Source organism: Camelus ferus, chromosome 35 (assembly GCF_009834535.1).
Source record: "Camelus ferus isolate YT-003-E chromosome 35, BCGSAC_Cfer_1.0, whole genome shotgun sequence".
Classification (NCBI taxonomy): domain Eukaryota; kingdom Metazoa; phylum Chordata; class Mammalia; order Artiodactyla; family Camelidae; genus Camelus; species Camelus ferus.
This window is the reverse complement of record NC_045730.1, coordinates 15,249,009-15,261,244: the sequence shown is the minus strand read 5'-3', so window position 1 is coordinate 15,261,244 and position 12,236 is coordinate 15,249,009. Positions and strand designations below refer to the sequence as shown.

General features: G+C 43.5%; 1 protein-coding gene across 1 annotated transcript; it reads left to right on the top strand.

Moving 5' to 3' along the window:
* The first annotated feature begins 3,093 nt into the window (after positions 1 to 3,093).
* VIM (vimentin) lies at positions 3,094 to 11,333 on the top strand. Its single transcript, XM_014562822.2, has 9 exons — positions 3,094 to 3,879; positions 4,490 to 4,550; positions 7,305 to 7,400; positions 7,488 to 7,649; positions 8,158 to 8,283; positions 8,639 to 8,859; positions 9,341 to 9,384; positions 9,796 to 9,881; positions 10,970 to 11,333. The coding sequence occupies exons 1-9, from the start codon at positions 3,317 to 3,319 to the stop codon at positions 11,009 to 11,011; spliced, it is 1,401 nt and encodes a 466-aa protein (XP_014418308.2). The 5' UTR covers positions 3,094 to 3,316; the 3' UTR covers positions 11,012 to 11,333.
* Positions 11,334 to 12,236: the final 903 nt, after the last annotated feature.

Here is a 12,236-nt window from a genome sequence, read left to right as displayed (position 1 = left end):
ATTTGTTCTCTTCAGCTCCCTTTGGGGATAAACACTCTTCTGCACGCTACTAATATTGCAACCAAAACCCTTCAGTTGAGTGATTTACCTAGAAAGGTTTTAGTATTTGAATCTGAACACTCCCTTGGTGCCCTGGACCAAAAGTTTTTTGCTCTGTAGACAGTTTTATCCCCCTCCTTCCAGGACCAGTTGCAGGAATTCTTCTGGAAAATAGGCCAAGGGACCTGTGACATTTCCCAGACAAGTCACCAGAATCCTGCAGTGTACATCACCAAATGAACTAAAATCAACACATAATCTAGTTCCCTCAAACAGTCTATCATTTGAGTTATGTGACTGCCTTTCATTAATCAAATTAGGCATTTAAAGCAACACTATAATTGGTGCAAATTATACCTTTAATGACTCTTACTACAGCAAAAAAAAAAAAAGAAAAGAAAAAAAAATGAAACAGAGATCACTCAATTTGATTTTGTAACTATGGACAATGAGTTTCCTCTTTCACCCAGAAGTTGCAGATCATGTCAAAAGTCGAGTGTGGATCATATGGTAAATCTATTTTTAGTTTTAAAAGGAATTTCCATACTGTTTTCCATAATGGCTGCACCAAACTGCATTCCCACCAGCAGTGTAGGAGGGTTCCCTTTTCTTCACACCCTCTCCAGCATTTGTGGACTTTTAATGCTGGCCATTCTGACCAGGGTGAGGTGATACCTGATTGTGGTTTTGATTTGCATTTCTCTGATGATTACCAATATTGAGCATTTTTTTCATGTGCTTATTGTCTATTTGTATGTCTTCAAAGGAGATATGTTTGTTTAGGTCTTCTGCCCATTTTTGGATTGGTTTTTGTTGTTGTTGTTATTCAGTTGTATGAGCTTTTTGTATATTCTGTCTGGAAATTAAGCCCTTATCAGTTGCATCATTTGCAAACATTTTCTTCCATTCTGTAGGTTGTCTTTTTGTTTTGTTTATAGTTTCCTGTGCTGTGCAAAAGCCTGTAAGTTCAATTAGGTCCCATTTGTTTAATTCACTTTTATTTCTATTGCCTGGGTAGACTGCCCTAGGAGAACACTGCTATGATTTACATCAGAGAATGTTTTGCCTATGTTCCCTTCTAGGAGATTTCTGGTTTCTTGTCTTATGTTTAAGTCTTTAAGCCATTTTGAGTTTATTTCTGTGTTTGGTGTCAGGGAGTGTTCTAATTTCATTGATTTACATGTTTTCCCAACAGACTTACCCAAGAGACTGTCTTTTCTTCATTGTATGTCCTTGCCTCCTTTGTCAAAGATTAATTGACCATGGATGTGTGAGTTTATTTCTGGGCTCTCTAGTCTGTTCCCTTGATCCATATGTCTGTTTTTGTGCCAATACCATGCTGTTTTGATTCCTGTAGCTCTGTAGTATTGTCTGAAGGCTGAGAAGGTTATGCCTCCAGCTTTGCTCTTTTCCTTCAGTATTGCTTTGTCAATTCTGGGTCTTTTGTTATTCCACAAATTTTAGAATTATTTGTTCTCATTCTGTGAAAAATGTCCTGGGTAATTTGATAGGGATGGCATTAAGTCTACTACATATATAAAATAAACAGCAAGGTCCTACTGTATAGCACAGCCTATAATGGAAAAGGATATGAAAAGGAATATATATGTACAATTGAATCACTATGCTATACAACAGAAACTACCACAACATTGTAAATCAGTATACTTCAGTCAAAAAATCAAAATTAAATGGAATGGTATCACACCCGCTGACTTCTACCCACATATATTTTATAAAATATTTATCTAGTGTTGACAGATTGAGATCATCAAAGTCACTACAGCGTTTTGGGACATTCATAGGTAGTGAAACCAGAAGCAAAATGAAGAACCTTTTGTGGTCATTCCAAAAATCTTTTACAAAAAGAAAATCTTCTGGGAGATCTTTTATATTGCATAACAATATCTTTCTACAGTTTAATCTCTGTAACTACACACACACAAAAAGACTAGTAAAGACTGTTCGTAAGGGAAAAAAAAAAGTCGGGTGTGGTTTTATGGGGGGAGGGGGAAACCAAGAAGAGACCGGAGGGAAGGGTGGGACCGAACTTTGCAAGAAAAACCTCCCCAGAGTAGGTTCCTGGTGCGAGAGATGTTTCGCGGTTAGAAAGAAACCTCTGCAGAAGTTTCTTGCTTAAGAAGAAGTCCGTACATTGGAGCAAAACCAGGCTTTGGCGAGTTCTTAAGAACTTAGGGGCGCTCTAAGTCTCCACGCAGGCGAACTGCACACAAGAAAGACGAGGCCCAGTTCGAAGTTGGGGGGAACTTAGAACAGCGCGCGCGGAGCCGGGGAGACTTGAGTCAATCTCGTCTAACGGTTTCCCTGAACCGCTAGGAGCCCTCAAGCCCGGCGGGACAGCAGGGCTCACTGACTAACTGCCAGTGACTCAGCGACCCCACCCCTCTCCCCCGGGCTTTCCTCGGCCGCCGTCTCGCAGCTCGCGCCGTCCAAAGCCGGACCCAGCCCGTTAGGTCCCTGAACAGGGATCCCAAAGACCGGAGGACGAAGAGAGCTGCAGACCTGATCGGTCTCCCTTTCGAAATGGGAGATGCGCAAGGCTGCGCGGGGCCCGAGCCCTTTGTCCTGGGCTGTGCGCGCCCCCACCCCACGCTCCAATCTCAGGCCCTCTTTGTTTCTTTCTCCACGCCTTCCGATCTGCTGGATCCCGCACTCCCCCTCTTCCTGCCTCTTTGCCCGGGGGTCTACCCACCCCACTCCCAGCCGCCTGTGGCCGAGTTGCCGCGCGCCCCTCCCACCCGCTCGCCTTCCCCCACGCCTCTGTGGCGCGGTGCCCGGGACCCCTCTTGTCAGGTCTGGGGCTGGCTCTCCCACCACCAAGTGACCCCGCCTTTTTCAGCACCCAGGGGTGAGCAGAGCTCCGGCCATCATCAGGAAAGCTCCTGAAAACCCCACTCCAGCAAAGAAGTAACGGGACGGTGCCCAGTCTGAGTTGCTGAAGATGGGGGAGGAGGAAGGCCCCAGGGCTCCCCCGCCCCAAACCCCCGGCCCAGCCTTCCTGCACCTCGCCGGGTCCCCATTGGCTGGCGCACTCCGCCGCCGGGATGGCAGTGGGAGGAAACCTTCTTTCCAAAGGGGGTATAAAAACTGCGCCCTGGGCGGGGTCCGGTCCTCTGCCACTCTCGCTCCGGGGTCCCCGCGCCAGAGACGCAGCAGCACTCCCTTCGCCCATACCCACCGCACCCTTGCTCGCCTCTCCTCCCCGAGCCGGTCCGCGCCACCGCAGCCGCCCAGACCACCGCCACCCTCTGCAGCTATGTCCACCAGGTCCGTGTCCTCGTCTTCTTACCGCAGGATGTTCGGCGGCCCGGGCACAGCGAGCCGGCCGAGCTCCAGCCGGAGCTACGTGACCACGTCCACCCGCACCTATAGCCTGGGCAGCGCGCTGCGCCCCAGCACCAGCCGCACCCTGTACACCTCGTCCCCGGGAAGCGTGTACGCCACGCGCTCCTCGGCCGTGCGCCTGCGGAGCAGTGTGCCCGGGGTGCGGCTGCTGCAGGACTCGGTGGACTTCTCGCTGGCCGACGCCATCAACACCGAGTTCAAGAACACCCGCACCAACGAGAAGGTAGAGCTGCAAGAGCTGAATGACCGCTTCGCCAACTACATCGACAAGGTGCGCTTCCTGGAGCAGCAGAACAAGATCCTGCTGGCCGAGCTCGAGCAGCTGAAGGGCCAGGGCAAGTCGCGCCTGGGGGACCTCTATGAAGAGGAGATGCGTGAGCTGCGCCGGCAGGTGGATCAGCTCACCAACGACAAGGCCCGCGTCGAGGTGGAGCGCGACAACCTGGCCGAGGACATCATGCGGCTCCGGGAGAAGTAAGGCGGCGCCCACGCGGGGCTCTGGGAGGGAAAGAGGGGAACGGGAGCTGCCACGCCCTTGGGGATGTAGCCGCGGCAGCCGCTGCCTGGGGGACTGCGGGGGGACAAGGCTGTGGCTGCAGCGGCGCAGCCTCGCCCTGAGCCCAGACCTTGCAAGTCAGCATTTCACCTTTACCCCCACTCATCACCCAAGAACGCCCCGTTTCAAGTTTCACATTTTTAAAACAACCACTGTACTCGAAAGCCCTTGCAAACGACGAGTGCGGTTTCCCCAAACTTTTGCAAAGTTTCTTGGCCTCCCTCTAGCGGGCTACCAGCCCCCGGGCCGTGGAGGGAGCCAGACAAAGGGATTGCGGAGTCTCCCCCAGGAGGGGAGGGGTGGCGATCCCCTCGCTGGTCGTTGTGGCGACCGTGATTGCTTTTCCCCGCTGCTGCCAATGTCCCGCTAAAACTTGCCGAAAGCAGCGGTTCTAAAAGCCGCTATCGTGGTCGCCCGGGGAGGTGGCGCAGCAATTCTTGTCTAGCGGCGAGGACGTGGTGGTTGGGTGTGGTCGCCCCGCCCCTGGCGGTTTACCGATTCTCACTTAGTTAATATCCGACTTTCCAGATTGCAGGAGGAGATGGTCCAGAGGGAGGAGGCCGAGAGCACCTTGCAGTCTTTCAGACAGGTATGTAGATTCTGGTCCCACTCGAAGACACTGGACCCCACCCACCCAACCCACAGGCAATTCTAAAAGTTACTTAACCCAAGTCTAAACAGTGCAAAACTTCACGTCTGTGCGCCAAGCCCCCTAGTGGCAGAAAGTGCACAGTTTGGAGCTTCTCCGCATAAAAACCCTTGAATAATTAAAGCGTTCATTAGGATATAGTCTTAAACTTTTTCCTTTGTTTCAAGACTTTTTTTTCCCCGAGCAATCTTTTTTTTTTTCCGTTTCGTTTTTGCAACACGTCGATACTCCGACTTCGAACAATTACAGTTTGGTTTAGTTTGCGGTTTTGCTAAAGTCAAGTTGGCTAACTTTTACAAGGCCACAAAAAGCGCAATTCTGCCCTATAGTTGAAAACGTAAAATGTATTGGAGGATAAAAAAACTCAGTTTAATTGGACTTAAGCCAGCGAGTTTCTTTTCTTCGCCAAGTTCTATTGTGGCCTTAAGATTAGATGGAAGTATCGCTATGCACAACTACTTTGTGACCTAATAAGGGTGGATAGGAGCCATCTGTCCCCTTGGCTGAAAGGTATTAATGGTTTCTACGGGCTTCACGACGGAATGTAGATACAGACATTCTGGCAAGTGTGATGGCTCCGGACAGAAATAATAGGAGTCTTTGTGCTCCCAGAGAAGCTTCGCAACAGGCTACATTCTTATTGAATATGTAATGATGCAAGCACACTTCTAATTGGGCACAAGTATTTGCTAACATCCGTTATCTATTATCTGGCCCAGACTCGTGAAGTATGTGATATGAAAAGTTCTTAAAGCTATAGTCATACTTCACATTTGGAAATGCCTTTCTTTACTGCATCTTTGGATTCTTTAGCATTCTCTCCAGTAAGGAAAGAATAAATCTGAAACCAAAGAATGGCATTTTAAGTAAAAGGGTTTTTTTTGTTTTATTTTTTATCCATAGGATTTTTAACTTAAAGTTGCAATGCCTATTTTCAGGAAGAGTTCCCAGCATAGTTTTTTTTCCCCTGAACACTTACTGGCATTGGCTTTAAATACTTTCCCAGATTAATAACCTAGAATAACATTTTAAAACAATTTTTATTAAAGTATAGTCAGCTACAGTGTATCAATTTCTACAATAACATTTTGAAGCAGAAATACATTGACCAAATTAATTTAAAAACAGCAATGTGTGCTTTCTTTTTGCCATGGAGCAGTTATGATCATCATATCTGTAATGTGTTCTACTGAGTAGTAAGTTAATATAAAATAATTTTAGTATAAATTGTCCCTCCTATTTAGGGATTAGATAAAACCTCTCCTATTCTCTTCAAAGAGAATGACACATTGAACTTTTTTTCATAGAGATTAGTAAATCATCTTGTGTATCTTTTTTAGGGCTTAAGGACAAGCAAAAATGAATTTTTTCCTATGCTTGATCTTTTAATTATTACCCATTCCTCATTCACGTTTCCATGAAGGTGATAGAAGTTTGTCAACGTTTTAACCCTGTAAGGCTATAAACAGTACAACAAATATATTTGTTTACAAAATATGAGGTATAAAAGTCCTCATGACATTTCCTTGAGGGAAAATAAAATATTTGGGATGTAGCAGTTTACAAATGGTGGAAACACAAAAGGAAGCAGCAAGAATTTTACAGGTAAATTACCCTCTGTGCGTTTTTACCCTTCATTCTGAAACAAACTAACTGAATTGACACAGTGCAAACTGTCAATTGCATGGAAGTGTCAGAGGATGGACACACCCTTGTGGTGTAACATAGGGGAGTTTCCAGAGAAAAATCTGCCAGAGAAAACGAAGTAAATACACTTCAGAGTTACATTTTTTTTTCCTTACATGCCTGAACCACATTGAACTGCATATTTGCCATTTCACATCCTGGATTGCAGTATAAATCTAGCCTTGTAACCTGAATGCCAGATAATTTGCTTTGGAGCTTAAGAATAAATCAGGAGATCTGAGCAGAGGGGGAAAAAAAGAGCTTAAGTATTATCTGTGAAATTTCTGAAGCATGCATTTCTTATTCCATGATGTTACCGCCCTCCCCCAAATCTTTAAAATGCTGTGGCTTTGATCTTCTAGATTAAAGAAAGTAATAAAAAAAAAAACCTTCATGGGTATAATGCGGACTCCAAAATCATAGATTAACCACCTTAACCTTTTTTTAAATGGAAAGACTGGGGATTGAACCCAGGACCTCATGCTCGACCTGTGAGCTATACCTCTGGATTTGAAGATACTACCTACCATGTATAACAGATAAACAACAAGGTCCTACTGTATAGCACAGGAAACTATATTCAATACTATGCAATGGCCTAAAATGACAAAATATGAAAAGAAATACATATTATATACATAAATGAATCACTATGCTGTACACCAGAAATTAACAACATTGTAAATCCACTTTACTTCAATTAATTAATTAACTGATTAATAATTGATTGAACACAGTTGGCCACATTGGCATACACTTATTTTTAAATTGTCTGTTAACCACCTTGAGTACAACTCAGTAGGGTCACAATTCAAAATTGTTAATGAAGAGAAGAAAACACAGTATATTATAGTGCTGTGTGATTAATCAGCTTATTCAAAGGTTATGAAATGTGTCAGTGGCTTCTGTATAGTAAAGAGACGAAGTGCAGATGGTTCATTTAAAATGAATAAATGGAACAAGCCATGGACTTTACCATCTCCTCCACATTCTTCTGTTTTCAAACAGGATGTTGACAATGCTTCTCTGGCACGTCTTGACCTGGAGCGTAAAGTGGAATCCTTGCAAGAGGAGATTGCGTTTTTGAAGAAACTCCATGAGGAGGTAAGAGGAGTCACTGTTGGGGAATGGATGTGGGTGAAGCTGCTTCCATCCTTGGCATGGCTGATCTTCTGTCTTTTCTCTCTTCAGGAAATCCAGGAGCTGCAGGCCCAGATTCAGGAACAGCACGTCCAAATCGATGTGGACGTCTCCAAGCCTGACCTCACGGCTGCCCTGCGTGACGTCCGTCAGCAGTACGAGAGCGTGGCCGCCAAGAACCTTCAGGAGGCCGAGGAGTGGTACAAGTCCAAGGTCCGAAACAAGGACGCATGGCCAGAACAAAAGAAAAGCATTTTATTCTGCAAACGCCTACCTGTCTCTGATTCCTAAATACCTCTTAGCCCCCAAGTGTAGCTGCCTTTGCTTTCTTATTTATTTCTTGCTGAACCCTAAGCAGTGCTCACATGCCTTCCTTTAGAATAGCAGACTCCCTTTCTGTCACCCTCCTTCGAAGTAAACCCCAAGGCCATGCCCTTGACCTTCCCAGCTTTTAAAATGGGGGAAAGCAGAATGAATGTCTACTTGAAAATCTCAACATCAGCCTTCCACCTCATGTTCTCTGATTTTCAAAACAGAAATTTCAACGTTTTCCGGAAGATGTTGAGATCTGAACTTTGAACCTACAGTTTGGTTATCCTGCCTTATTTGTTTGTCTGTTGGCCATCTTTAAGCTTTCCCATTTGTCCAGGCCAGGTAGCACCTTAGGGGATTTGTGCACAAGACACATGGGTGACCCACGTTTCCTCTTCCTCCCTGGCAGTTTGCCGACCTCTCCGAGGCTGCTAACCGCAACAACGATGCCCTGCGCCAGGCGAAGCAAGAGTCCAATGAATACCGGAGACAGGTGCAGTCTCTGACCTGTGAAGTGGATGCGCTCAAAGGGACTGTGAGTATCACCCCACAGGGCAAGGGGGCAGATAGCCAGCTTGGAGCCATTCAGGTGGCCAAGCTCAGGGTGCCATTGGAAAACAGCTTTGTTCAAAGGAAGAAAAATTGGCATTTTAATCCCAAGAAAATGAGCTGTCAGAACAGATGCAAAAAGAACTTGGAGCTCTGAAGGTTTTAGTGTATTATTATCATTGCTTCTATTAGAAAGGGACTTGGTACTTGAATTCTCTGCTGAAAATTGGAGCATTTCCCATTTTCTACTAGGGAAAATGATTGCCCATGGTCTGGAAGTGGTGGGTCTTGGTTTTGGTTTTCTGGGAAATAACACTGGCCACCTCTCCGATCTGCTGCAGAACGAATCTCTGGAACGCCAGATGCGTGAAATGGAAGAGAACTTTGCCGTGGAAGCTGCTAACTACCAAGACACTATTGGCCGCCTGCAGGATGAGATTCAGAACATGAAGGAAGAGATGGCGCGTCACCTTCGCGAATACCAAGACCTGCTGAATGTCAAGATGGCCCTCGACATCGAGATTGCCACCTACAGGAAGCTGTTGGAAGGAGAGGAGAGCAGGTATGGAGCCAGGGCTAGAGCGAATGCATTCAGAGCTGCTGTCTGCTCAGTCTTATGCCCCTCGCTTTACAGATACTGTGTCACTTAATCTTCAGAACGTTTCTTCAAGGTGGCTACTTACCACTTTTGACAGATGAGGGACCTTAGCTTCAGAGAGACTGAGTTACTTATCCTAGTCAGTTAACCAATATCAGAGCTGAGATTTGAACCCATGATTCTGGGAAAACCGACATCAACTCTGTTATATCTCCAGCCCCTTGGAGAAAATGCTTGGAGTAAAATATTTACATGTACTAATGGGTCCAGTCGTGGGCTAATGCTTCTGAAGCAAGTCCCTCACCTATAAATTACAGGAGTCAATTTTCTTATTTGACAAAAACCAGAAAAAAATATAATTTTAATACAAATTTGTATAACTTTGTTCCTTGTTGTTCAAGTTGTTCTCCAAAACATTTTACTGTTTTTCTTCATCTTGTTACAGGATCTCTCTGCCTCTTCCAAACTTTTCTTCCCTGAACCTGAGGGGTAAGCATTTGATTGTCTTTTAAGAATAATTTCAGCAGCTTGCAACCATTTTGTTTATAAAGCACCCATTTTTTTAAGTGGTACGTGAAAAATGCCATACAAGAGAAGATGCTATAGGATATCCATAAGTTTCAAGCCCAAGTACTAACTTAAATCCTCTACTTCCAATTAAATTGCAACTCCATTTTTCTTCCTCTGGATGGAGTGTGCACTCAAGTAGTCCATCTCGTTCTGATGCTACAGTGGTGTCAGCCCCTGAGTTTTAAAATAGGTGACAGTCTTTAGAATTACTTCGGGAATAGCACTTTAAACAGTTGTGAACAAAAATCATAATTCTTCGGACAAAAATGTTTCTTGTCTTTTTAAAAATTTTTTCATTTTACTTATTTCGGGTTTCTTTTCTTTATACAGAAACCAATCTGGATTCAATTCCTCTGGTTGACACCCATTCCAAAAGGACACTTCTGATTAAGACGGTGGAAACCAGAGATGGACAGGTTGGTATCTTTAAATCAAAACGGGAGTAATCTCAGACAGGCCGTGATAGCCTTTTAAATCAATCAGTCTGTCTCCGATACAGCTAGCTCATTTGGGAGGTTTCAGTTTCGGGGATGCCCCCTAAGAAGAGAATGGGCCTCTTTTTCCAGCCCTCCACACAGCCAGCTAATTATTTGGCTGCCAGATTTGAAGATGAGATAGGCAACCTTCCTGGGGTCCAAAATTAGTGATTTGCTTTGGTGCTTAATTTGAAACAGGAGTATAGCTTCCTTGAGTTACTCCTTAAACTAGCTTCATTAGGCTCCCTCAGTACCAGGAATGTTTTGATCTTGGACATATATGGCCTCCCTTGAACACTGCTAGGCCCTTTTATGATGTAATACAAGGACATGCTTAGGATCAGGTAGTTTCTTATTACCTGTGTGCCAGGGAAGAAAGGGTCAAAATGTATTGTAACCTTCCCGTAATTTTCCCTTGCACAGAAACTCAAAACATACTTGCTCTACACTTAAGTTTCTTTTTAAATTTATCGATTTTAACTGAAGTGCAGTCAGTTACAATGTGTTAATACCTGTTGTGCAGCACAATGTCCCAGTCATGCATATTCATACATAGATTCATTTACGTATTTCTTCCATTAGAGGTTATTGCAAGATACTGAACATAGTTCCCTGTGCTATACAGAAGAAACTTTTTTTTAAATCTATTTTTACATATAATGGCTAACATTTGTAAATCTCAAACTCCCAAATTTATCCCTAGAAGACATGTTTTGATTGCTTTTGAATTTTGCTGCTTGGGGTTATTACAGCATCCTTCTTTATAGATACCGTATTTTTTAAATTTCTTTTTTTAAGTCGTAACAATCTATTGGATACATATTTTGCCTGTAGGTGAAGAGCGTTTTACATATGTTATCTGTCCTCCCCCAGCCCCGCCACCGTGACCAATGCAGAACTAACACAGTCTTCCAACTTTCACAATAAATTATGTGTTCTTAGGATTCTCCTTTGACACATTTTATGGGGTAATTTAATCATCCACATATAGTATTATATTTGATTTTGAGTTCTATTTTTCTTAACAGGTTATCAATGAAACTTCCCAGCATCATGATGACCTGGAATAAAAACTGCACATACTCAGTGCAGCAAAATATGACCAGCAAGAATAAAAAAAGAAATTCATATCTTAAAGAAACAGCTTTCAAGTGCCTTTCTGCAGTTTTTTCAGGAGCGCAAGATAGATTCGGAATAGGAATAAGCTCTAGTTCTTAAGAACCAACACTTGTAAGAGATTTAGAAAAAAGTTTACAACATAATCTAGTTTACCGAAAGAGCCTTGTGCTAGAATACTTTTTAAAAAGTATTTTTGAATACTATTAAAACTGCTTTTTTCCAACAAGTATCTGATCCAACTTGTTTCTGCTTCAATAAATCTTTGGAAAACTCTTTTAGTGTCTTACTTATTTGGTAATATCTAAGCAATCCTCCAAATTTTATGGGAATATATGTTTTAGTTAATTTTTTTTTTATCTTGGTTAAATTGCCACAAAAGCAAGGTTTGGTGAATTTGAGAAATTCAACTTTACGCTTGAAGTATAGTTCTTAATTTGGTCATTTTCGATGTACCTCACTTCTTTGCAATTAAGTTATTTTTTAAATTTACAAATAGATATAGAAAGAAATAACTTGTACACAAAATGATGATAGGTCTTTCCAGTGAAATGAATCCATCTGGGTCCATGTCCATGTGTGGTTTCAGTTCTAACAAAGAGACCTCCTAAAATGAAAAACTGACTAAAACTGCTTTTTGGTACATGCAGCATGTAGGCAGTACGTTCCACTGTGGGGCTTAAAGCATATGGCAGTGGCGAGGGTGTAAGGGCTGAATCTTTCATTAGCAAGATGCAGAGCAACAGGACAAGTTCATCTTGTTTCAGCATGGAAAACCAGCCTGCTTTTCTGTGTGTATGTGATCTCTGAGTCTATGTATCTACCTATAGATACTTTTAAAGACCTTTGTGTTTGGGGAAGTGATGTTAGACACACAGGAAAATTCTTACATGTTCGTTGGGAGTTGAAATTAACACACATGAGTCACGTAAAATGAAGCAAACTCTCTACTTAGCTTTCAAAAGCTGGAGCGATAAGAACGTAGTCGTGTGGTCTTGAGAAGCTTCCTATGGATCATAGGATGTGAGCAGAGTTTAGGAAGAGGTGTATAGTTTGGATAAATAAAAGAGGGAAGGTATCACCCAAAGGCAATAGAGTTGTAATGGTCCATTGTGTGCCCTGGAGGGAAATTCTTTGAGTTAGAAGTTCCCCTGCTTCTCTGAGTCGCGATTTCCCATA